Consider the following 26183-nt stretch of genomic DNA (forward strand, 5'->3'; position numbering starts at 1 on the left):
TATGTGACTTCTCCCATCTCTTTTTCTCAACCGTGAGGAAGTTGGCTTAGTTGTAGCAGACACTGGTGATGCTTTCCTCATATCCACTGGTTTACCTTGCGTTTACCTGTAGAGAGTTCTGCACTCAGCTCGCCTCCCATGCCTTTCTGCCTGAGGATGTTCTCTGGCTGTGGGAACTCGTGGTCCCCATGGGTAGACGGGAAGTGCCTGAGAGTTAGCATCCTAGGAGTGCCCCTCTATCAATGAGGAATGGAAGATTAGCTCCTCAGCTGCTTTGCACTTTAGTGGGGCAACTCTCAGATGTGTTCCACAGTCTCTCATAGCTTTCCAGAGCCCTAGGAACTCATCGTAAACTTGCTCATCAATACACCCTCTATCGGCTTTCCCCCTTTCTTTGTTTCCTATATCCTTGCATCCCTCACAGTGCGTTCATTCATTTATTGAACTGATACTTGATATTCAGCAAATGTGTATAAGTGTCCCTAGTGGGCTCTACTTTTTCGGACATTGGAGTTGTCAATCAGACAACTTTGGCTGAAGTTATGTTCGAATCTAAGGCCCCAATAAGATAGCTAAGGCATTTACCCAGGGGTAGTGAGGCATCTGTTGAATCCAACCCACTCTGCAGTGTATAGTGTTTGTAAGATAAAAGTTTTACAGGCGGAGTCCCTGTTGCTTAATGAACTGACTTCGTTCCAAACGGATCTTTTGCTTATTTACCAATTCACATTTTATTGATTGTAGAAATATGGAGGCTACCATCAAACATTATCAGATTAAAAAGAACGACTCAGGACAGTGGTATGTGGCTGAAAGACACCTCTTTCAGTCAATCCCCGAGTTGATCTGGTATCACCAACACAATGCAGCAGGTAAGTCAGGGGCAACAGGCTGGGAGAGTCAGCGAGCCAGGCCCCAGACAGGCAATGCATCTGTGGTCTCAGACACTTAACAGGAGCAAATGCCCCTGCAGAAATATGTGAGAGCCTGAAATACAACCGGTATTCTGAACAATTCTCCTTATTGATGCTTCTTTGTTTTCATAGTCAGGCGACAAGAGGTAAGTTGATTCTTTACATTTCTGCCAGGTTAGAAAAATGATAGATGGCAGAGAAGCAAAAGGCAATTTAATTATCAGTGCATTTGTTTCTGAAATTTACACACGGCTAAATGTAATAGAATTTCAAATATCCTAAATAATCATGCTTCCTTCTCTTTGCCCCCATAAGTTTGCTCTCTACTTCAGTTGTATAGACAATTACCCTTAAATGGCTCATTCTCTGTTCTTTCTTATTTGGAGGACAGAAAAAAATTATATAGGATGCAGCCCTTAAATTACAACGTGGCTTAAATAGGCAGAAGCATCATGGAACCCCCGTCCCCAGGTGTTCTTTGCAGTAGTTGCTATTTTTGCAAACATATCATCAATGGAAAGATACAGGATTCCAGTAAGTTCCACCACAATTTCAATCACAGCTCTGGCCTTCAGCCCTCACTCAACCTGTATTGGACCACTTTGAACTCATAGGGGGATCTTCTTACCTCAACGTTATGGAATTTGGAACCCACTGTAACTTTTCATGTTGTTTTGACTTCTGGTCTTACAATACTTTTTAAGATTTCTCTCATGAAAAGTTGTGTTGACACACACACAAAAAAATCCCTTTTGGAAAGTGGCCACTTTTCCTTGACACTAGTTCTAAATACCAAGAATAAGTCCAAGGAAATTTTTATCCATTTATGGGATGAGTCTGCATGGATATTCCAGATGGTCATTGGGGGTTTGGTTAGAGAGGAAGTAGCAGCGAGGCTGAGTGGGGCGAGGGAGGACATATTTGTGTCTAGAGATGGAAACCCTTAGAATAAGGAGATCAGTTCTGAGTTTTTTTTCTTCATACTCCTCTTTCCCTTCCCTTCAAAGACAAAATTTGAGAAACAGAGTGGTTATGGTGGTGAGGTTAAAAGAAAGATACTAAGGTAGCTCAGGATGTGCTGACATGAGAAGATGTTAGTGATAAGTTGTTTAGTAAAGAGAAAAAAAGTGCAAAGCAGTCTATGAGAATATAGTGCCACTTTTGTAACAGAAGATTTAAAAATATGTATGCGTAGAAAAATTCTGTTAAATTTTATGTAATAATTTTCAAACTAACAAGATTATAACAGACTACAAACTTAATGCTTACCTCTGGGGAATGACACTGGGGGTAAGGACAGCTTTGATTTTCTGCCGTATAGATGGCTTTAAGGTTTGGTATTTTCGTTTGAATGGACATAAATTATTCTTATAATGTATCAAATACCACACGGATCATCTTTAAAAGATCAAGCGAAACATCAAGAAAAGCAACACTTACAACTATGGCTGCTGCTTATTAGAGAGAAAAGAAAGCAAAAAAGATATAAGAAAACAAGAAAAGAAGGATGATAAGAGGAGAGCCCTGGGAACGCAGACATAGCTGGCATTTACTGAAGACTTAATTTGGACCCGACCCTGTTCTGAGTGCTTTCATGTGTATTTATTTATTTAATCTTCAGAACAACCCTATGAAGTAGGTTCTGTCAGTATCTCGATCTTACAGATGAGGAAATGGAGGGATGAGTTGTACTCAAGATTGCATAGTTAATAATTGTGCTGAGATTTGAACTCAAAAAAAAATCTTTGAAACAGTTGGAACCATCGAACCCCCTGGCTCCACAGTCTGCACTAAATGACTGCTGTATCCTCCAGAAAGAGACGAACCATACCATTGGAGGGTACTTTGGAGGGCCAGTTTCAGAAAAGGCTGTGAATCAGAGCCCATGACTATCCTGTCTACTTGTTGACTTCTGGTCAATTTGGTTCATGACAATCTGTCTCTTTGCCAGAAGCAGGGACAATGCCACGAGAGTGACAGACTTCTTGCTGTCAAAGAGAGAGACTATCATTAAACCACTGGTAGTAAATCACAGAATAAAAATGTTTAGCAAATAAGAATCTTGAAATTAGAGGGAAGTGTTAGGATCGCAAAGAAATTCCTCATTATGTTCCTTATTTGGACAATGTGTTATAGAGTCCCAGCTTGATGAGGGCTCTAACCTCAATTAGGTCTTCAAAGTCACTGGTTAATATCCTTTCCAGCTTTCTCTTCAAACTTCTACCGTTCTCCTCTAGACTCCTTCTCCAATATTATCCACTGCCCTGTCAGCAAATCCCTAGCTGTCCACTTCATTAAGAAAACTGAAGCCAGCAGACAGGAGCTCCCTCAGGCTTACCCTCCTCCCCTCACTCCCTCCAGGAGTGGTTGGGACAAGCCTGTGCCCCTGTTCCCTCCATTCCTCTCCTGCTGGGACCAACCACCGTCTCCCCTTCCTTTCTCTCCTGTATCTCTTACATTTCCTCTGAACTTCTCCCTTTAGACTGGAAACGTGCTTAAGGCTTTATTATTCAAAAAGCAAAAAACCCCAAGCCCTCCCTTGGTCCTTTCTTCTTCTTTTCGACATTACTCTTCTAAGTCATGCTTTTTGGAAAAATATGTCCACATCTACCGTCTCCACTTGCTCATTTCCATTTGCTTTTTTTTTTTTGAGAGAGAGCGATTGAGAAAGAGAGTGCAACAGTGTGAGCAGGGGAGGGGCCGAAGGCAGAGGGAGAGAGAGAATGTGAAGCAGGCTCCACACCCAGGGTGGAGTCCCACGTGGGGCTCAATCTCATGACCAGAGATCATGACCTGAATCGAAATCAAGAGTTGGACGCTCAATAGACTGAGCCACCCAGGTGCCCCTCCATTTGCTTTTTAAACACGTGCAATGTAGCTTCTGCTTCCATTGCCCTATGTTTTACCAGTGATGCCCGTATTGACCTATAGGGTGATGCTTTTTAGTTCTTGTATTTTCAAGCCCTCTCTGCTATATTTGGCAGTGTCACCCCTTGAAATTCCCTACTTCCCAGATACTTTGACCCTGCACTTTCTTGTTCTTGAACTCAGATATTCCTTAGAGGTCTTCCCAATGAGTCTTAATTCTACTCTTCTTTAAACATTGGTGTCTGCAGGGATCTGTCCCCAATCACTTCTCTTCTCACCCTAGACATTTCCCTTGGCAGAATTCTTCTGCCTGGTAGTCCTAGGCACTTGCAATCCCACAGGCCCTGAACTTCAGTGATGAGATGGAACTTGTCATCTTAATCACTGCTTTCCCTCCAAACCTGCTCCGCTTCCTGTTGTCTGTCTCAGATGATGCTGTCATCATTCTGTCCATTACAGGGGCTGGAAACATAGGAGTCTCAAGAGATGCTTGCATTCTCCTTGATAGATAGCTCTTTCTCCTCCTCCTCCTCCTCCCCTTCCTCCTCCTTCTCCTCCTTCTCTTTCTTCTCAGTCATTAGAAAGCTTGTTTTATTGAAGTGTGGTTGCCATACAGTAGTATATTCGATTATGTAACGTAGTGATTGAACATTTGTATAAATAACAAAGTGATCACCATAATAAATCTAGCTACCGTCTGTCTTTGAGGTCGACCTAGAAGAGTGTCTTGCACACAGTAGGCACTGAGTGATGCTTCTTTCTGTTCTTATACTGGCCAAGTTTGTTTCTTTTAGCCTTTGCACATGCTGTTCCATCTGCCTGGAATGTTTTTCCTCCTAATCTTTGTAAGACGGTTCCTTGTCAATGAATGTCAGCATAGCTGCCATCTTGTCAGAAGGGCCTTCCCTGAGCACCCATTCGATAGAAGCTCTGTTGCAGGTACTCTGCGTGTACTCATCTTCTGCTTTCTCTTGTGTGTGCATGCATTTGTTTATTTTCTCTTCCCCCACTACAATGTAGGCTCTGTGGGAGCAAAGAACATCACTGTCTTAGTCACTGCTGTCTCCTACCAGTTAGTTAATGGTTGGTGCAAAGCAGGCCCCAAAGAAATATTAAAGAAATAATTAATGCTTGTTGAACTAAATGAAATTGATGATACAGAATACTACATACGGACCCAATCAAAAGAAGTCTCATTTACTCTACCATTTTTTTTTTTTTTTTTTTTTAGAAAAAAACAATTCTTGAAAAGTAGGGTTGGGAAATGGGTCCACTTCAATACTACTGGTGGTTGAATGAATTAGTGCGTTTTTTTTTTTATACATGCTTTGATCAAGAAGTCACATTTTCAGGAATTTATTCTAAGATGATAATTTGAGAGGTACATAAAAATTTATGTTCAAAACATACAGCGTCTTTTACAATAGTGAAATTTTAGAAAAAGCTCTGTTTATAGTTATTAATATATATCAATGACATATTGAGTGTTTTTACAGCTTATAGCAAAACATTCACTTTTCTGTGAAACATTGGGTGCATATATGCTTTCAAATACAAATTTGGAGGTTTTTGCAAAGGTGTTCACCAGAATGATAATGATGTAGCTCTGGTATATCATGTATAATGTGTGTCCAAATATTATTTTGTGAAAATGGGGAAAATAAACAAATAGATCGATGTAAATACTGTTTTTTTTTAAATTTTGGCCTAATTTATTTGAAGAATGGCACTGTCTTCTATTGTATTTGCTTTCTTTTTTTCTTTTATATTAGTAACTAGACTTGAAATACTGATTCCTCTTCCTCCCCAGGTCTCATGACCCGTCTCCGCTACCCAGTTGGACTGATGGGCAGCTGTTTGCCAGCCACAGCGGGTTTCAGCTATGGTAATGTATGCACGTGGACTCAAGTGCAGCCTCAAATCTGGGAAAGAATCTCCCCCAAGTTCCCTCGGCGTTCTTTAAATTCTTAGCTTTTCTGAGATACCTAGATAGGTTTCTTCTCAAAGTTGGAATCCTCCTTCTGAGATAGTGAAGTATATGCATCTCCTAAGAGCAACTTGAACTTTGGCAAGAACCGTTTCGATATTGCTTCAAATTTCACTGTACATTAGCAGGCGCTCTTTTGGTACATTAGAATTCTTTTTATTTGGGTGTTTGAGTTATTGCTCTCTGGGTACAAGCGTGGCTGGGAAATGACTGCTCCCCAAGAGAACCTGCTAAAAAGACCTGCTAAATGTCTCCTCTTCCCCTTTTAAAAATAGAACTTGTAGAAAGTTTGATTCGAACCATTTTCTAGCAAATGAGTATTTGCAAATCTGTTGAGAATAAATAAGAGCCAAAGAATTCTGTTTTGTAATTTGGTGACCCAATGTTCCCTTACATTCCTCTCATTAGTGTGAATCAGAATGTACTGAGAAGCCGGTAAGATAATTATATCACGTAACGGGTAACCAGGACCCAGGGTCTCTATTTTAATTGGGATGGGAGAGTGATTTCAGGGTATTAGGGATGCCTAGGTTATTCTCTGTCCCTAAATGCAATGTACATAATAAAAGTTCTGTGCCATTAGCAATTTATTTAAGTTAAGCATTAAGTTTTAATTTTTAAAAAATAAACTTTTCAAAAATTTTTTTAACATATAGAACAGTGCACAACTCATAACTCTATAGCTCACTTAGCTTTGCCTGGTTTTGATTACTTTATCTAAATGGAATAAGGCACCATACACAATAATACACAGTACCGTGTATTGTGTCTGGCTTCTTCCTCTTCACCCATGGTGTTGGGTGTGGTTGGCTCATCTCCGTGGTGGTGCGGTATGACATTGCGTGACTATACCACAGTGGATTTACCCATCCTTCTTTAGATGACCATTTGGCTTGTAACCAATTTTTACCACATAAATAATATCATTATGAACATTCTTGCATGTCTTTTGATGAGGTTCAGTAGTCATGTAAGCTCCACCAATGTTGGATATATACTTAAGAGTGGAATTACTGGGTCATAGAGCGTGTACCCATTCAGATTTAGTTAGTTTTCCAAACAGCTTATACCAAACTACACTTCAATCAATAGCATATGGGAGTTCCAGGTGCTCCACACCTTTGCCCTTGCTAATGTTTAGTCATTCCTGTGGATTCTTTTCTTTGGTTTTCACGTTAGCCAATCTGGCATGTGTAGTAATCGTATTTCATTGTGGTTTAAATTTGCATTTCCCTGATGACTAATTATTTTGATCAATTTAGTGGCCATTTGGGTATACCCTCTTGTGAGAGCATACTCTATTCAAGTTTTTTAACTCTTAGAAATATAATTATCTGCCTTTTTCTGATTTTTTTTTCATATTCTGAATACGAATTCCTTACTGGCTATGCATTTTAGAAATATCTTCTCCCAATATGTGGCTTTCCTTTTCACTCTCTTTTTAAAAAATTTTTAAAATACTTATTTATTGGGGCGCCTGGGTGGCGCAGTCGGTTAAGCGTCCGACTTCAGCCAGGTCATGATCTTGCGGTCCGTGAGTTCGAGCCCCGCATCGGGCTCTGGGCTGATGGCTCAGAGCCTGGAGCCTGTTTCCGATTCTGTGTCTCCCTCTCTCTCTGCCCCTCCCCCACTCATGCCCTGTATCTCTCTGTCCCAAAAATAAATAAACGTTGAAAAAAAAAATTAAAATACTTATTTATTTTTAAGAGAGAGAGGGGCAGGGGCAGGGGCAGAGAGAGAGAGAGGGAGACACAGAATCCGAAGTCGGCTCCAGGCTCTGAGCTGTCAGCACAGAGCCCGATGAGGGGCTTGAGCTCAGGAACTGAGAGATCATGACCTGAGCTGAAGTTGGATGCTCAACCGACTGAGCCACCCAGGTGCCCCATTCCTTTTCACTCTCTTAATGGGGTGTATTTGATAGAATTTTTATGAAGTGTAATTTGTCAATATTTTCCTTTATGGTTATATTATGTTGAATAAATTCTTGCCAATATCAAGGTCATAAATATATTCTCCCATGTTGCTTTTATTTATTTATTAAAAATTTTTTTTTCTCATGTTACTTTTAAAACACCTGCTACTGAGAACAAACTGAAGGTTGATGAGGGGTGGGAGGGAGGAGAGGGTGGGTGATGGGTATTGAGGAGGGCACCTTTTGGGATGAGCACTGGGTGTTGTATGGAAGCCAGTTTGACAATAAATTTCATATATAAAAAAATAAAATAAAATAAAATAAAATAAAAAATAAATAAAACACCTGCTATCCGGAGGGAGAGCACTTTGCAAAGTTGGCCTTTACAACTCTTTAAACTGCATTATTCTAAATTTCCAGCAGATGGCGGTGTTGCAATATAAAAGGAGATACTAAAACGGATTGTCAAGAGGGTTGTTTTATTTTTATTTTTTGTTACTTGATAACGAAATTTGTGTGTGTGTGTGTGTGTGTGTGTTTTCTTCACTTTATTTTTTTATTTTTTTGAGATTATTTTTATTTTTATTTATTTTTTTAAATATAATTTATTGTCAAATTGGCTTACATACAACACCCAGTGCTCATCCCAACAAGTGCCCTCCTCAATGCCCATCACCCATAAGTGGGTTAATTTAAAAACAGTTCTTTTTTCTTCATTTACTTCTATGGAAGTCAAATATACCATACCACAAATTTCACTTCAAACATAGATACATGTGAGTTAGAATCCTAAACACTGGCCTTATTTATTAGATGAATTTGTTAGACTTTTTCCTAAGGAGAAAACACCAAGGCAGAAAAGCCCTTTGGGGGTGGGAGTGGGCAGAGGAACAACAGAAGGAGGTGAAATGGGGGGGACTGGGGGGGGACCAAATGTTATGTGCCTCACAAGTTTACTCAGCAGGACAAAACCAGATGGGGACATACATATCTTAGGGCCCAGGTGTAGTTTTGGTAGGTTTGTTTTAGAAAGGCAAAGTGTTGCATTTCATCCTGTGTCCCTCTGGAAAGAGAACGTATGTTTTGATATCCATAATTCCTCTTTAAGTAAGTCAAGTTTATATCTTGAAGCTTGAATTCTGGAATTACACATGAAAACCACAGTGAGGGTATTAAAAATGGTTACTGTTCTGTTCCACTCATTTATAACATTTTTAACCTCTTTGTAAAAGAATAGAATAGGTCTAGATAATTCCTAAATCTTTTCCAGCTCTAAAAATTTCCCCTACTTATAACATGGATGTTTTACTTTTCTAGAAAAGTGGGAGATAGATCCCGCTGAATTGGCGCTTGTGAAGGAGATTGGAAGCGGTCAGTTTGGAGTAGTCCATTTGGGGCAATGGCGAGCACACATCCAGGTAGCTATCAAGGCCATCAGCGAAGGCTCCATGTCTGAAGAAGACTTCATTGAAGAGGCTAAAGTGATGACGTAAGTACAAGCAACACCCAGATCAATTTCATGCAACATTCTGGTGTTATGGAAAGAACACGGAGTTTGGAGCAGTTACACCTGGATTTGTGTCACAACTCTGCCCAAGCTAGTTGTGTGACCTGAGCAAATTATTTGACCTCTGTGTGACCTGAGTGAGTTATTTCACCTTTCCGAGCCTCAGTTTCTTCACCTGTAAAATGGGGATAACAATACCTTCGTTACTGCATCAACATGTGAATTAAGTGAGATAATCCATGAAAGTGACAAGTCTTTACAGGACTTTCTTTTTTGCTTTTCCTGGAAGCAAAAATGTTGATTTTGTCTAAATGGTAATATAAGGGTAAAGTATTTGCTTTCAGAGAATTTAAGAATCCTGAGCTCTAACAGAAGTGGCTCTTTGTGGCCCCCTGGACACTGTTCCTGACTTCTGTGATTTCTCAGATCAGCATTTTGACTTAGTTGAATATGTGTCTTACATCTGTAATCTGGGTTGGATCAGGACAAGCCGATAATTTGGTATAAAGAAAGTATTTGTTCAACAATGGGGAGTAGCATTGTGGTGAAAAATGAAAACCCCAGATGGTGTCACCTCGATTCTGTTCTCCAAAGCAATTACGTTCTGTTCTAAACTTGCAGACCTCAATGGAAAACAAGCAAACAAACAAAGAAACCAGAATCGATAACTGGACCCATTCTCCTTTAAAGACAGAGCAATGCTGCCTCTTGGAGCTCTCAACCCATACCCCAAGTGTCCTATCGAAATATTCTTCCCATCCACTTATAGTAAAATTAATTTCAGGAGAAGTTATATTAAACACATTTTCCAGTCATAGCAGCTCCCCAAAGATGATTTCGTGCCCCTAGATTACCCCAGGCAGCTATCTGTCTGGAATGTGTTCCCTGATACCATTGGCATCAGACCCTAGTTTTCCTGTATCTGAAGGAGAGACAAAACATTATATTCCTCTGTGTTGATTAGATAGGTGTGATAAGAAAAGAAAGACTGGGAGACATGTGGTTCAGGGGAAGTCGAAGCCTATACTGGAATTCCTAGGAAATGTAAGAATTAGAGATGTCCAATGTCACGTTGAGAGGATTCTTGAAAGGTTCAAGCCCTACTGGGCATTTGGGGTTAAGGTTGTTGGGGAAGATGTTTTGAAGACAGTGGAAGATCCATGGAGTGGGGGAAATAACGATAGCTCCAGGAAGTTTACAGAGGCAGGAATGAAGCTAAGGGCTTATTTTTAAGTCAGTTCAGGTGAACATAATGTACTGTTGGGTTTGAACAGTCTGTTTTTTCCTGATGTTTTTAAAGTGAGGCAGAAAAATTTCCTTCTAACATCCTGTTGCAAATACAGTCATCTTTAAAAAAGTATATACTGACACGCATTGAGCTCTGTGAAGCATACACATCTTGGTAATATAGTAGTACCTCCTTTTTGTAAGTGTGTAGTTTAAATGTCACCTCCTCCAGGATGTCTCCTCTGCCATGTTTGATTGGCTTTCTACTATATCACCTGTGTTAGTTCATCAATGTATTTGTTGCTGCTCCAGTGATCTTGCTAAACAAACATAGTGTAATGTTTCAATTCTCAGATGTTTGTATGTGGGTGTCAGTGTGGTGGTTTTCTTATGGCAAGTTAATGTTCCATTTTAAGAATGACTTTCCCGCCATTATTCTGCATACATGTAAATTGCATCCCTTAACTGAAAGTATACTTTATGAATTAGAAAGATAAATCAGACAAAATATACGTATTTAAGATACATATCTACAGATGAAAATCATGTATAGATTCTCTGAATGTCTTTTTTCTACTGACTGGAAGTGTTTTTGCATGCTACTTATATGGTAAGATGTCAATTAATCACTCACATACATTATTTTAAGGTAAATAATCCTCCCAAGTCATTGATTTTATTTTACCTCTATAAATGAAAAGGGGTAACATTTCAAGTTATTTCTGAGTGACAGAGAAATTGGCTTGTTACACATCTTCTAAAATTATAAACATTAACTTGAACATTATTTTCCATGATTGAATGCTACATACTCCAGAAGAAACAGTAAACTTTTGAAGTTTAGATAACTAAAGAATTCTGTATTTTATTTTATTTTATTTTTCCTGTATGTATTTTAATAGGCAACTTTCAAGGGTGTGTGTGTGTGTGTGTGTGTGTGTGTGTGTGTGGTGATTGGATTGCTGAATACAGAGAAGGGTTTCATGTTGGTAGGTATTTTTCAGTCTCCAACTTTGTCTGAAATTTTCTTTTTTTTTAAATGCCTTTATTCTTTATCATTTAATTTTCTTTCTTTCCCTTCTTCCTTTTCTTTCTTTCCTTCTTTCTTTCCTTCTCTCTTTCCTTCCTTCCTTCCTTCCTTCCTTCTTTCCTCCTTCCTCCCTTCCTTCTTTCCTTCTTTCCTCCCTCCCTCCCTCTCTTTCTTTCTTTCTTTTTCTTTCTTCTTTCTTTCTTACGCATCAATCACTGTTTCCTCCCTTCTGTCTGTATGGAAATTTTGCCTGAGCAGCCGCAGTTAGAAAAGTTGAAACCTCAGGAACAGGAACTCTTGCGAAGACCTGAGCAAGGAAAAGTAGCAACGAGGAGGCAAGGGGCTTACAGGATGGAAAGCAGAAAAAAAACAATATGGGAGCACGTAATATTCTGTAGGGACTTGGGAAGTACCGCTTGAACTCTTGACCCCACTTATCCAGCGCGCACGGTGGAAAGGAAACTTCCACGTTCTCTGGGGCTGGGTTTTTCGCGTATCTCGTTGTTGACAATAATGCAGAGTTGGTACATTTCACCAACGGAGTCTAAGCGCTTCGAATCGGACACGAATCCGCTCACGGGCGCGTGTGTGCTCTTCCTCACCAGGAAATTATCGCACTCAAGGCTGGTCCAGCTGTACGGAGTGTGCGTTCAGCAGAAGCCCCTCTACATCGTGACGGAGTTCATGGAGAACGGCTGCCTGCTGAGCTATCTCCGAGAGAGGAGGGGAGCGCTGCGGAAGGAAATGCTGCTGAGCATGTGCCAGGATGTCTGTGAGGGAATGGAGTATCTGGAGAGGAGCCGCTTTATTCATCGGGATTTAGTAAGTACCCCGCAAACTCGCTGATGTTTTACGTGTGGCCTTTCAGAAGATCAGGACACTTGAGGACTTTCAATATTTAATTTTACTTATTTATCTTTAAATATGTATTTATTTATTTTGAGAGAGAGAGAGAGAGAGAGAGAGAGAGAGAGAGAACATTACTGGGGGGGGGGGGGGGCAGAGAGAGAGAGAGGGAGAGAGAGAATCCCAAGTAGCCCCCGCACTGTCAGCACAGAGAGCCCTGCGGGGCTTGAACCCATGAACCCTGAGGTCATGACCTGAGCCCGAAATCAAAAGTTGGATGCTTAACCAACTGAGCCACCCAGGCTCCCCAAGGACTTTGAATGTTTTCGATAAAATACCTTTGGCTTCATTTCTAAATGCTTTCCTATTCATGTAATTCTCTGGGACTTGTGGCTTTCTTTTTAATTACTCATTAATGCTGCAGCAGTAAGTAAGTAAGTAAGTAAGTAAGTAAGTAAGTAAGGTGTTACTCTAAATATGCCTGGAACTGATGAACTACCACACTGACCAACCAACCAAAGCGAATTTACTTTTCTTTCCTGTCGCCTTCCCTGTCTTCTTCCATTGCTTCCACTTTTCTTCCTTTCAACCAATGATCAAATACGGATTGAATGGCAGTATATGCCAGGCCCGCGGCCGGGCACTGGAGAACAGCCAGGGATGAAACTGCCCCCATGTGGAGGTGCTTTGGTTGTCACAGTATCGCAGTGGCATTGCCGGCACGACTGAGGAGGATGAGAAATGCCAAATCATTCTGTTCTGTGATACTCGGAACATTATGTCCTAAAAAAACAAACAAACAAAAAATGAAAGCTTGTCTTGCCCCAAATGCTAATGGCTCTGCTTTCCTGCCTTGCTACCTTGCCTGGAAAAACATTTTGTATCCACTCCATATTTATTCATGATGTTCACACTATTCCTCCTCTGCCTTTCCATGTCTCATTTCTAAGTCCAAAAATTAACCCCAACGAGAACTTGAGAATCTGTGAGATGTCACTGGTATCATCACCGAGGGGGTCATCCTGTACTTCCTCCTGTGACCAGGGGGACTTTATTATCTATCATTCAGGCTAGAGCATTCTAGGGAGAGAAAGGAGGCATAACTTCATTGGCCTTAGCACACTTATTGCTGGACTTACAGGTGACGAAGCATTCTCATGGCATTTATTATTTACCACTTCCTATAATAGTTAATTGTTCACATTGTTTATACAACTATTAGACTCTAATTTCCCTGATATCAATGCCTAGACTTCTGAGCTGTGATGAGAACACAGAGTACAGAGCAATTTTCTCAGATTTAGCTGTGCCTTAGAATCACCTGGGAACTTCTAAAACATCACGATACCCAGGCCATGCCCCAGACCAATTAAATCAGACCCTCTGGGGGTAGAATCTAGCCATAAATATTTTTTGAAAATTTCCCTGGTGAGCTCAGTGCGTAGCCAAGATTCACAACCAGTGCTCTAGAGCTAGACTGCCTGGGTTAATATCTCACCTTTGTTTCTTACTAGCTGTGTGAGGTTGGGCAAACTCGTTAACTAGTACAGTGGTATTAATTATAGCAGCTTCCTCCTATGGGCTTGTTGGGGGAATTATATGCATTAATATGTGTAGGCCCTTCCACCTGCTCCTGGCATAGAGCGAGCTCAGCAATGCTAACTATTGCTATTCCAGAGCTACATTATCATTCTGTATCCCTCGTGGCGCATTTCCCCATCTTCAGTACGTAGTAGCTATCGAGCAAATTTTTGAATGGATGGATATAGCATGAATTCCGCCTAGCTTACTTTCCTAGTCTCTGCAGGTTGGTCTTTTCTGACAGGGAGTAGAATTCAAAACTCAGTCACTCTGTTTGTTCCAAAGTGGCTTCTCTCAGGTCCTCCTATCCTTGCTTTCTTCCTCGATTGCTTTCTTTTGTGTTCTATTCCACTTACCTTCATGCCAGTTAAAATGTATCAGTTAACCAGGAGTCTTTTCCCTGTCAAGGGCTTGCCTTGTGGTTTGGCTTTGAGATCCTTGCTGGTATTTGTGAAACTCTTCCAAATTGACTCCTCCTAGCTTACCATTTTTAGTTCCTTGCCTTTGTTTTTGGACTAGCTGACCCACATATGAGCTTAGAAGAGAAAAAAAAAAAAAAGATCAAACAGTGATTGATTTACATGAGGCTAAATACCAAATCAGTGATTTTCTTTGACTAAGCTCTCTGAAAATGGATTATTTTGGCATCAAATACATTGTCTCTGCATTATTTAAAAATACACATTAATTTTATTTTATTTTATTTTATTTTTTTAATTTTTTTTTCAACGTTTATTTATTTTTGGGACAGAGAGAGACAGAGCATGAACGGGGGAGGGGCAGAGAGAGAGGGAGACACAGAATCTGAAACTGGCTCCAGGCTCCGAGCCATCAGCCCAGAGCCTGACGTGGGGCTCGAACTCCCGGACCGCGAGATCGTGACCTGGCTGAAGTCGGACGCTTAACCGACTGCGCCACCCAGGCGCCCCTAAAAATACACATTAATTTTAATGCCAGGATTCATAGTTTAACATCTCTTTGATTTAGTCTCCCCATTTATCAAAGATACTTCTTGCGAATAATTAAAAACTTTTAGAAGAAAAAGTATTAAAATTTTTCTTTTTGTTGTTTCTTTGAAGCATCATTAAAATCCATCACGTAAGGGCAGATATATTGAGTCATATGTGGCATTGACAGGTGTCACCATAAAAATAAAATGGCTGCTCATACAGGAAAGTAGTGTAGGGGTCCAAATAAACTAAGAAAAAGGAGAGTAGAAACTCTTGAAAGAAAAAACTATCTTCAAACTTGGATTCCTTTCTTCTTTTTATAGGCAGCAAGGAATTGTTTGGTCAGTGCTGCAAGTATAGTGAAAATATCGGACTTTGGAATGACGAGGTACGTGATATATATATATTTTTTGTTTGTTTGTTTGTTTACTCATAAGAGGGAATCTTATATCTGTCTACTGACAAACTGAAAATGTTAATAGCATTTTTTTTTTCCTGTGAGGAAAGTATTGATGTGGTTGTTAGGCCTGTTGCCCTGCTTTGAATTTTAGGACATAAACCAATTTTAGCTGTGAGTTAAATGGATATTTTGGACTATTTTTATATTTTTTCAGGTCATTTTCAGGCATATCTTAAAATTTATAATATTTCTCAATCTATTCATCATCATAAAAAGGTTAAAAAAAAGCTTTTCTGGGGCGCCTGGGTGGCTCAGTCGGTTGAGTGGCCGACTTCAGCTCAGGTCACGATCTCGCGGTCCGTGGGTTCGAGCCCTGCGTCGGGCTCTGGGCTGATGGCTCAGAGCCTGGAGCCTGCTTCCGATTCTGTGTCTCCCTCTCTCTCTGCCCCTCCCCCATTCATGCTCTGTCTCTCTCTGTCTCAAAAATAAATAAAACGTTAAAAAAAATTTAAAAAAAAGCTTTTCTGATATATGTATATTTCTGAAAGAAAAAAAGAATAAATTTGTTTAGCTCTGATTTTTCTGTGTCATCATCATGCATTTCTTTTTGTTGTTGTTGTTGTTAGTTTATTTATTTTTCCAGAGAGACAGCAGGGGAGGGACAGAGAGAGAGAGGAAGAGAGAGAGAGACAGAGGGAGAGAGAGAATCCCAAGCAGGCTCTGCACTGTCAGCACAGAGCCTGATGTGGGGCTTGAACTCATGAACTCTGAGATCGTGACCTGCGCCGAAATCAAGAGCCAGGCGCTTAACCCATTGAGCCACCCAGGCACCCCCATCATGTATTTCTATTATCCAATGTAGTAGCTGACTTTAAAAGACTGCGACTCAAGTGTAGAAAATCTAACCTTATTTTCTACAACTCAATGCAATTTATATTTTGAGCCCCCTTTCCTTCAGGTTGCTAAAAACTTAATTCCTGTGAATTCAGGATTCTCTCTGATTCCAAGGTCAAATTCAAATTCTGTATGTTTCCTGGGGCCACATATTAGAGAGGACATGTCTGCTCCTTGTTATCCATTGGCAATGGCGTCCTTGCAGCCACTGTCCTCCTGCTTTGTCCTTGGCTGAACATCTGCACAGGTGGCTGTCGATTCATCCCAAATTTCTGTCTGCAAGAGGCTATCATACTGCAATTCGCCATGATTAGAAAACCCCGTGGAGCTATCTATCCAAGGCCCTATTTACCTAAGCACATCCACAGCTCTTTATTTTCTGGACTCTTTTTGCTTTTCCTGGGGCTTGACCTGGGGAAGAGGCCCAGGCTCTGTTTTGCTCTTGAATCCCACCAACCTATTGTGGGAAGTGGGGCCTTTTTCTCATGCAGTGTATCCGGGAAGCCCTTGTAGGGTGCAGGGTACAGGACCCTGTCTCTGCCGCCCCCTGATGTCTAATACGCCTTCCCTTTCCCTTTATTCTCTCTCACCTCCCAGCTGCAGGGGTCTTTTTCTGGAGGGATGGGTGGTGGTGGTGAGATATCACTCTTATTTATGGGCCATTCTGCCAAATATTTTGTTAACAACTCAGTCCTTCTCCTTCTCCAGAATGCTTAGAACTTGGAAACTCCAAAGCTATGAAAAATGGCTCTTTCCCTTTTGTTTTCTATTACCCACTCTTTCCCTTAGTGGAATGACCTCTGGCTCAAGAAAGCACTTAAAGGTGGGCTGAAGTAGGGTATGTGGGGAAAAAAAAGAGAGTGCGAGGAAGCAGTAATAAATAATTCAAAAATACTATGCTGCCCACTCCAGGGGCTACACAGCACGACTTAGTTATCATCTCTTCTCTCCACGTTCCCATACTTGGATGCTCCTGCCTACAATTCTCAAAAAAGAGAGAAGTTTAATATTTTTGTAGTTTTTAAAAGGAGGTGGTAGTTATTATTGATTTCATATAGGGCCATTTTAACGCATTGGCAATTTTTTACAACAGATGTATTATATTCAATATTTTATTTTCCCCCTCCTCTGCCTCACAAAACATCTATGCATGAGGAAAGAAAATAAGGCACCTAACCTTGAATTTGTTCTTTGCCATATATATATATATATATATATATATATATAATTTTTTTAATGTTTATTTACTTTTTGAGAGAGAGAGAAACAGAGCGTGAGCAGAGGAGGGGCAAAGAGAGAGAGGGAGACACAGAATCTGAAGCAGGCTTCAGGCTCTGAGCTGTCAGCACAGAGCCGGATGCGAGGCTCGAACCCAGAAACCATGAGATCATGGCCTGAGCTGAAGTCGGACACTTAGCCAACTGAGTCACCCAGGCGCCCCTATTTGTTACTTTTCATTTTATAACTTTGGTTATTAGAGCATCAGCATGCTCCTTTGCAGAATTAAGAGTTTGTCGTAACTAAGGTAGTCAGTGGGTTACCAATTCCAATCAATTTTGAAGAATTGCTCTGGTTTTCTGAAACCCAAATAAAATAAACAGAATTGAGGCTTGGTTTGGGGAGGAATCACTGTATAGGATACTTTCCCACTTTGGTAAACAAGAGAAGGTATGCAGAACATTTCTGGGGTAAAATGCTTTCTCTTTTAGAACTTGAAGTAGACTAAGGGGGGTTGAACTAAACTGAACTTGGAGGTATTTAGCACAAGGTGTTTTGGATCTAATAACCTTTGGATCTAATAACCTTAGGTACGTTTTGGATGATGAGTATATCAGTTCTTCTGGGGCCAAGTTCCCCGTCAAGTGGTCCCCTCCTGAAGTTTTCCACTTCAACAAGTACAGCAGCAAATCTGACGTCTGGTCGTTTGGTGAGTAAATTTGATATTCATTTGATGGTGGCTGATTTAATACAAGGCCAGTCTTTTTTAAGGTTTGAGTTTTTAATATGATGTGGCATTTGAAAAAGGTCTTTTTGCAACTGTGCTTCTATCTTAGGTGTTCTAAACACATCCAGGCTGTCTTTGGCAACTTGTGTCATGCACCTTCTTACAGAAGTCTACTTTTGGATCTTTTCCTTTCCCATTGAGCACTTGCTGTAAAACTATAACAAAGAGTCTACTGATCTAGAAAACAAACTCAGCCAACTTTTCTACACCACAGAGACTTGCAAGGAAAAGTCTCTTAAGGTGTCACTGAATTTTGAGTGTAATTGATACACTTCATTGTCTGACTACGAAGCAACTCCACCTCATTTATTCCATTACCTTCAAACTTGGTGGAATTTAGATGTTGGCCTCCTTGGGAACTGTCAACTGGAATTTATGTTGTGTAACGTTCTTCACTGAGGAGGAGACACTGTAGACCGTGTCCAGTAGAGTTTGTGCTTCAAGTTGGTTTTCAAGAAGTGGCAATAAATGTGCAATAAGCTATTCTCTTTAGCCCAGACCTCTCCCGATAGCTTCTTGGGTTTGGAAAGACATCTGAACCCTCAGAAGGGTGTGAATTTTATTGTCCACATAAGGTTAAGCTTGTATCATTGATCTCTTTAGCTGTCGACTGACTTGTGGTCGTTTTGGCAGGTGACATTTTAAGCTCTGCAGGAGAGCAGTTAAGTTGTGAGATTCATGGATAGAAACACAAGGACCTCATCAAGTGGCTGCAGAACAGTTAGAATTTCTGAGCTTTACCTGACCACTTGTCTCTACTTCCCACTGGACAGTGAGCTTCTTGAGCACACGGACTGGTCTCATTCTTAGAATCTTCTGGCTCTAGCAGACTCCTGGCCCCTAATCAATGCATAATACATATTCTTAGAATAAGTGAATAATTAAATGAAGTCCAGATGAGAGCACTGAAGGAGTTTCACTGATCAATCAATCAATCAATTGGTGATTATAGAATATCTGCTTAGGTACCAAGCCCCTGCTAGATATTCCACCCTACCCAGCAGCCTCATCTTTCAGTGGGAAGAGGGGAACATGCGCCATCTACTGGTCGGGAAACTCTTGGCCTTAGCAGGCAGCAGAGGCTCCCACAATTCTGTCATTTTCCATCGAATGGCAGAGGGAATGGCAGAATGTTGATTTCAGGGTGTGAAGACATGAGCATACTTCGAAACAAAAGTGCTGGCAGCACTTGGCTTTCACTAGGGAGGCAAGTCAAGACCAACGGGAAAGAAAGGCATTGTTTTTACTTGGAATGTTTTCAGATGAGAGGCCTGTTCGAAAACTCCAGTACACATAGTCTGATTCCTAGCCAGAACCGTTCTCATTCTGGATGATTATAATTCAGAGGCTGGAAGAGGGAAAGGAGGCCTTGTGGTTGGAAACAGTTCTTGCCGTTTCAAGTAACCTCTTGTTTACGTGCATTTTATGTGTAGGAGTTTTGATGTGGGAAGTTTTTACAGAAGGAAAAATGCCTTTTGAAAATAAGTCAAATTTGCAAGTTGTGGAAGCCATTTCTAAAGGCTTCAGGCTGTACCGTCCTCAACTGGCACCAATGTCCATATATGAAGTCATGTACGGCTGCTGGCATGAGGTGAGTGTCCCCTGATTTCCTACGAAGTTGGCATTCCCAGCATCTGAGAACAGACCTGAGTGTCACAAGCGTTACCTGAGGACTCCAGCATGGCAGGAAGAGGGGTTGTTTCCTGATAATGATCCCTAAGAGCCAGAAGTACTATTTCTTTTTTTTTTAATTAAAAAAATTTTTAACGTTTCTGTACTTTTTGAGAGAGAGAACAATAGAGAGCACACGAGCAGGAGAGGGGCAGAGAGACAGAGGGAGACACAGAATCCGAACTGTCAGCACAGAGCCCGATGCGGGGCCACGAGATCATGACCTGAGCTGAAGTCGGACGCTTAAGCGATTGAGCCACCCAGGCGCCCCCAGGAGTACTATTTCTATGTGAAGCTGCCACCATAAGGTCGTTAGTCCATTTTGTTTTTATTTATTACTATTATTATTTTTAATGTTTATTTATTTTTGAGAGAGAGAGACAGAGCATGAGTGAGGGAAGGGCAGAGAGAGGGAGACACAGAACTTGAAGCAGGCTCCAGGCTCTGAGCTGTCAGTACAGAGCCCGACCCAGGGCTCGAACCCACGAACTGCAAGATCATGACCTGAGCTGAAGTCAGACGCTTAACCAACTAAGCCACCCAGGAGCCCCAAGTCCATTTTGTTTTTAGCAACAGCCTTTCATCTGGAGAATTCAGTGCCAGTGCATTTTTCAAGTCTTATTTTTCTCAGATTGGCTCCTGCAGAAACTCTCGATGCTACTAGAACTTAAGCGATGAGGTGTTTTACTCCTTTAAGAACTGGTGGGTGGAAACTGAGAGTAGAATCAGGTTTGGTAAATTTCCACATTGAAAGAGAAGGAGGGTGTTTTTATTTACTTCAGTCTCCTGCAATGTGTCTTGTTTTCCCCAGGCTAATGGGTTTCAGCTCTTTTTTTGGGCACTCAAGACTCCTGATAGATTAAGCCAGAATAGGAATCAAGACAGAAAGCGTGTGGGGCGCCTGGGTGGCGCAGTCGGTTAAGCGTCCGACTTCAGCCAGGTCACGATCTCGCGGTCTGGGAGTTCGAGCCCCACCTCGGGCTCTGAGCTGATGGCTCGGAGCCTGTGTCTGATTCTGTGTCTCCCTCTCTCTCTGCCCCTCGCCCGTTCATGCTCTGTCTCTCTTTGTCCCAAAAATAAACAAACGTTGAAAAAAAAAAAATTCCCTCTTTATAAAAAAAAAAAAAATTTTTTTTAAAGAAATAAGAATTTTTTTAAAAAGGCTCAATATACACCAAACTTGCGATTGAGGAATGGCCAACCTAAGAAATTAGTTGGAGAAAGGATCATATCAAGCATATGATTCCTGAAAAGGGCAAATGAGGGGCGCCTGGGTGGCACAGCCGGTTAAGCGTCCGACTTCAGCCAGGTCACGATCTCTCGGTCCGTGAGTTCGAGCCCCGAGTCGGGCTCTGGCCCGACGGCTCAGAGCCTGGAGCCTGTTTCCGGTTCTGTGTCTCCCTCTCTCTCTGCCCCTCCCCCATTCATGCTCTGTCTCTCTCTATCCCAAAAATAAATAAACGTTGGAAAAAAAAAAAAAAGACAGAAAGTGTGTCAGAAACTTCGAGTCAGGAAATTCTCTCTGGGGGCGTGGGGGTCCAGGTTTTCTTTTTCTTGAAATGCTGAGCTTAAAAATAAAGCCAGGCGTATTCTATCTTTTCTGGGCACAAACTCAACACACCTCTCTCCTTCATATCAGACTCCTCTGTGATTTTTGACAGCTTTCTGACAGTGTTAGTCAAGAAAAACCGCAGCTAAATGAGGAGTTTTCTCCTGGCTGAGAAACCATGATGACTGAAAAACTCAGTATGTCAAGAGTGATGTTGTTCACATTCCAGAGATGTATTAGTTTTATAAAGATCCTTGATGTATGAAAATATTATGCATATGATGAGCTGCTCTGCAAGGAATCTTGAAAAACATCGGAAAATGTTAAATGAGCTATTAGTAGCCAATGGCGGTCTTAAGAGCTTCTCTGCAATAACAATGTAAATAGCTCAGAAACCTATATCGTATGTGGAACAATATACAGGTACATGGCATAAAATATAACTCTTATTCAGATTTTATTTATCGGTGGAGAGGAAAAAGGAGAGTAAATCCGAGGCTGGCAGGAGAACCCCGTAATGATGTCAGTTTCACATTGTAGTCAGAACATTGATTAAAACAACGTTTTTAGTTATGCTGATTTACTTGTTTGCAAAAGGTGATTTACCTACAACTCTTTAAGGTGGTCTAAATACCACCTTAGTTCCCTTTAAATTCAAGTTTAAGTGCTTAGGTCCTAAGTGCTTAGGTCCCTTTAAATTCAAATATGATTATGTTAGTACTGATACGCACACACTGATACACACATAACTGTTTCATAGGCTCTACTACCTGCAGAACGTCAGCCTCCTCAAAAAACTCCACAAATTATTCCTGAAATCTCCAGGAGGACTTGAACGTGTGCTTACGTATCCTTCTGCTTGATCCTTTTTATCGATGCCATGTGTTTATAAACCACTAAGAGTGGGGGCTCCCCATGAACCCAGTTGCCAGCGATCTTTGTGAGAATGTGGCTACCGTGAGTAGTTCTGTTTCCCATGGATTTCAAAGATGCCAACAGTGTCATCTTTTCTACCCTCGTGGAGCCAAAGCCAAATCACATCCCCTGGTGAAAATAGGAAAAATGTTCCAGACCTTGTCTCCATGACCGTGGATTTTGTTGACTGAGCCTTAAGACTGCACAGTCTATGCCCCAGGACCTGCAAAGTCCTTTATGAAAACATGGCTTGTGCTTTCTGACTGAAATCTTTCCTTCTACAGGGGACCAAATGTAGTAAATAACTGGGGCAGAGTGCGATAGCCTGGTACTCTGGATGCCCATTCTCTCCCAGCCCTTTTTTTTTTTTTTTTTTACCCCATGCACATCATGTCACCCGAAAAGATCTCTAGGGCAGTGCTGTCCAGTGGGACTTTCTGTGATGGTGGAAATGTGTTATGTCTGCCCTCTCCAATATGGTACCCATGCCTGGCTCTTGAAAAATTGGAAAGTGGCTAGTGTGACTGAGAATTGAATTCCAAAATATATTTAATTTTAATTAATTTAAATTTAAATAGCCACCTGTGGCTGGTGTCGGCAGCTCAGGCTATTTTATTTTTGCAGCCCTCTACTCTTATATTTTCACACTCATGCTTCATTCAACTACCAGTCTTGTCCTTTGCGTCAGCCAAGGTGTCGTTCTCTTCCATTCGTGGAGAACCAGCCTAGATCCAGGTCCCTGCCAGCCCGTTCCAGAGCCGGTATCTGAGTGAATTCTAGGCTGAGCTGACCATCTTTATTTCCCTCTTCCAGAAACCCAAAGGCCGCCCGACGTTCACTGAGTTGCTGCAGGTTCTCACAGAGATCGCGGAGACCTGGTGACACGAATGGGAGGCCAACCCAGAGGATCATCTTGCAAAATTATCACAAAAGGAAATCCTGTTCGGGGTCACTGATGATGAACACCTTCCTTTAGAGTTGCTGACTCTTGGAAACAGTGCAAAGATCACAGGCTTTTCAAACTTTAAAATTTAAAAATACTCTGACAGTCATATTTTCTACAGGGATGTCTTTGAAAGGGACTTTCCGACTCTCATTTTTCTGTGTTGTTCTCCGTGTCCCATGTGAAGAGGGGGAAAATGCTCCATAGCGGTCTTCATAGTGGCTGCTCTTCCCGAGAAGAGCCCTGGGAGCCCCTGAGAGTGAAAAACTCTGCCAACTCATGGAATAAAGGAGCCTCCCCTGCAGAATTCAACCCTTTTGAGCTGGACTGACCTTTGTGGAAGATGCACCTTTACAAGACACATGAATGTGAACATTCTTAAACTGTCTTTTATAATCTCCCCTATGTTATTTAAGGACTTGGTTTTGCACATACCTGATTATTTTGGAGACAGTTTCTTGTATTCCAGTTTTAAACACTGTGAAGGCAAAGTTCTTTGAACAGGTCCCGGTGGCATTTCTGTTTCCAGTAATATCCATTGTCAGGGTCAGTTGAGAACTTGAATTTGAATTCTGCAGTTTCACGCTTTGTCCATGTGAAATTGGATGACTTAAGAAGCCTCCTTTTAAAACGGGTAATGGATCTATTTTCTTTTCTTTTCCCTACAGTGTCAAAGAATGCTTATTGCAAAGTTGGGTAAAGAAAAGTGACACATTTTGAAGATTTCATATCTTTTCTGAGTGAAATTCTCAATTTCTTTGGTGTATAGTTGACATTATATTCGTTTCAGGTAGACAGCATAGTGATTCAATGTCTCTGTATGTTATGCTGTGCTCAGCACAAGTGCGGCTGCCATCTGTCCCCATACATTGTTATTACTATATCACTGACAATATTTCATATGCTCCGCCTTTTATTCCTGTGACTTATTGATTCTACAACTGGAAGCCTGTGTCTCCCACCCCCACCCCCTCTCTCCAGCAACCATCCGTTTGTTCTCTGTATTTATAGGGCTTCTGTAAGAAGCCTCATTTTGTCATAGGAAATTCCTCCAGTACCTCTCTAGAAGACGGCTTGCTTTTCTCATAAGAACAAGAGGAGGCAAACACAAGAGAGCCAAGCGTCACCTCCAACTCCATTATTTCTGAAGCCCGGGGTTTTGGATTCAAGATAAAAATAACCACGGTCATAATTAAATCTTAATTCCTTGGGCGCTGTTTGTAGGAATGATTGGAAATGTGTCTTGATCATTGCGAGCGTTTCAGAATTAGCGTAGGAAGAAGGGTGTGGCAGAAGGCACACGTGTTGTCATCGTGAGGTTTCGCGCTGGGAGTCTGTCGTCTGATACCGCCCTACCCTGCGTCGTGGTTCTGCGTTAGGATTCCCAGTAGATTGTAAGTTGCCGTGTGGCAGCAGCTGTGACTTTTAAGTCCTATTTCCCTGTTCCAAGAATGATGTATTTGAGTATCAGTGGTACTTGGTCAGTGCACTGAAATGCTGAGCATCCGACGCGAGAATGGCCAACTTTGATAATTCAAGTGGTGGTCGGAAATACTTGTATGAGATCCCGTGGTGTTTCTGAGACTATCAGACCCTTTTTCCTCATGATATGGGAGGCGAGACAGGGCTCCCACTACTGAGATCTTAGGTCAAATAAGATACGCAGAAGTTGCGTGCAAGAGGGCATGAGACTATCAAACCAGCAAAAGCCAAGGCCGGGGGGAAGGTTAATGTTATGGCAACAGAACAGGACATCCCAATGCTGAAGAGTTAGGATTGACCACAGGGCATCCCGCCGTCACGATCACTGCGATGCAGGGAGACGGAGTTCAGAGCGGGAGTGAGTCCAGAGAGGAGTCCTTCCTGGAGGTGTGATGGCAGCCGCCAGCTCTCCTATGAGCAATCATTGGTGGTGGTAGGCAAGCTCTATTCCTTTTAACACTTCATCAGAACGTGAGATACTAAGAAACAGAAGTAACTGGAGATAATATGTATGTAACTGAGGTGCCAGATAGTGGGTGAATTTGGAATGTCTTTTTGTTTTTAATGTTTATTCACTTTTGAGAAAGAGAGAGACAGTGGGTGAGCAGGGGAGGGGCAGGCAGAGAGGGAGACACAGAATCCCAAGCAGGCTCCAGGCTCCGAGCTGGCAGCACAGAGCCCGATGTGGGCCTGGAACTCGCCAACCATGAGATCATGACCTGAGCCAAAGTTGGAGGCTTAACCAACTGAGCCACCCAGCTGCCCTGAATTTGGAATGTTTTTAGACAGAGATTCATCGTTCTTTGTCTAGCAAAAGAAAAAATTTCTTAAAAAAAAAAAAAAAGAAAGAAAAAATTTCTTTAAAGAAGTCACAGAACTTCTCTTAGAAAGGAACCCCGTTTTGTAAACAATGCTAGTATTTGTTCTTGTGAGGAGTTCTCTGTGGATAGCTTAAATAGTTTGGGGTGAGACAGCGCAATAAACAACTCTGCATAACAAATGAATAGGCAGGTTAGGGCTTGGTCGCCGATGAGAGCCCTAAACAAGAAAAGACAGGAGCTCAAAGGAGTGAGGGAAGCTCTGAAACAGACGGAATCTGCAGGCCAAGCACAAAATATGTTCAGTGTAAATACTCATTGGGCAAGAGTAGCCAAAGGGCTTTTTTTTTTCTTTAGTAAACTTTTTACTGAAGTACAATACATGGTTGTACTATTGTGTGGGTAACATGCTCCACCCACAAACTCACACAACCTGATAGCATTTCATTCAGCACTATGCTCAGTTTTTAAGATGGATTAAGGGCAGGGAAGAGCATGCACAGCCCTTCTGTTTCTTTTGTTCTTTTTTTAAGCTTATTTATTTTTGAGAGAGAGAGAGAGAGAGATAGAGAGAGACATGCGGAGCATGAGCAGGGGAGGGGCAGAGAGAGAGGGAGACACAGAATCCGAAGCAGGCTCCAGGCTCTGAGCTGTCAGCACAGAGCCCGACGCGGGGCTCGACCT

General features: G+C 41.5%; 2 protein-coding genes across 3 annotated transcripts in view; one reads left to right on the plus strand and one right to left on the minus strand.

The window, feature by feature from the left end:
- TXK (TXK tyrosine kinase) overlaps nucleotides 1-24426 on the plus strand; it is a 61165-nt gene extending 36739 nt beyond the window's left edge. The window contains exons 10-18 of one of the 2 annotated variants that reach the window (XR_007151611.1): nucleotides 745-872; nucleotides 5593-5667; nucleotides 8999-9170; nucleotides 12051-12267; nucleotides 15146-15210; nucleotides 17925-18043; nucleotides 19555-19712; nucleotides 22102-22298; nucleotides 23070-24426. Coding sequence is in view for 1 of the 2 variants with exons in the window: in XM_047856405.1 (XP_047712361.1) it covers nucleotides 745-872; nucleotides 5593-5667; nucleotides 8999-9170; nucleotides 12051-12267; nucleotides 15146-15210; nucleotides 17925-18043; nucleotides 19555-19712; nucleotides 23070-23138 (1003 nt within the window). In the remaining variant the exon portion in view is untranslated. The remainder of the gene's footprint in view (nucleotides 1-744; nucleotides 873-5592; nucleotides 5668-8998; nucleotides 9171-12050; nucleotides 12268-15145; nucleotides 15211-17924; nucleotides 18044-19554; nucleotides 19713-22101; nucleotides 22299-23069) is intronic. The other variant, XM_047856405.1, reaches the window with a different exon arrangement.
- The window catches only part of NIPAL1 (NIPA like domain containing 1), a 56900-nt gene continuing 43455 nt past the window's right edge, over nucleotides 12739-26183 (minus strand). Inside the window, exons 8-9 of the transcript XR_007151613.1 lie at nucleotides 14229-14407; nucleotides 12739-13074 (exon numbers count right to left, since the gene is read on the minus strand). The gene's annotated coding sequence lies outside the window, so the exon portion shown is untranslated. The remainder of the gene's footprint in view (nucleotides 13075-14228; nucleotides 14408-26183) is intronic.

The sequence above is a fragment of the Prionailurus viverrinus genome, chromosome B1 (genome assembly GCF_022837055.1).
Source record: "Prionailurus viverrinus isolate Anna chromosome B1, UM_Priviv_1.0, whole genome shotgun sequence".
In the NCBI taxonomy this organism is placed as follows: domain Eukaryota; kingdom Metazoa; phylum Chordata; class Mammalia; order Carnivora; family Felidae; genus Prionailurus; species Prionailurus viverrinus.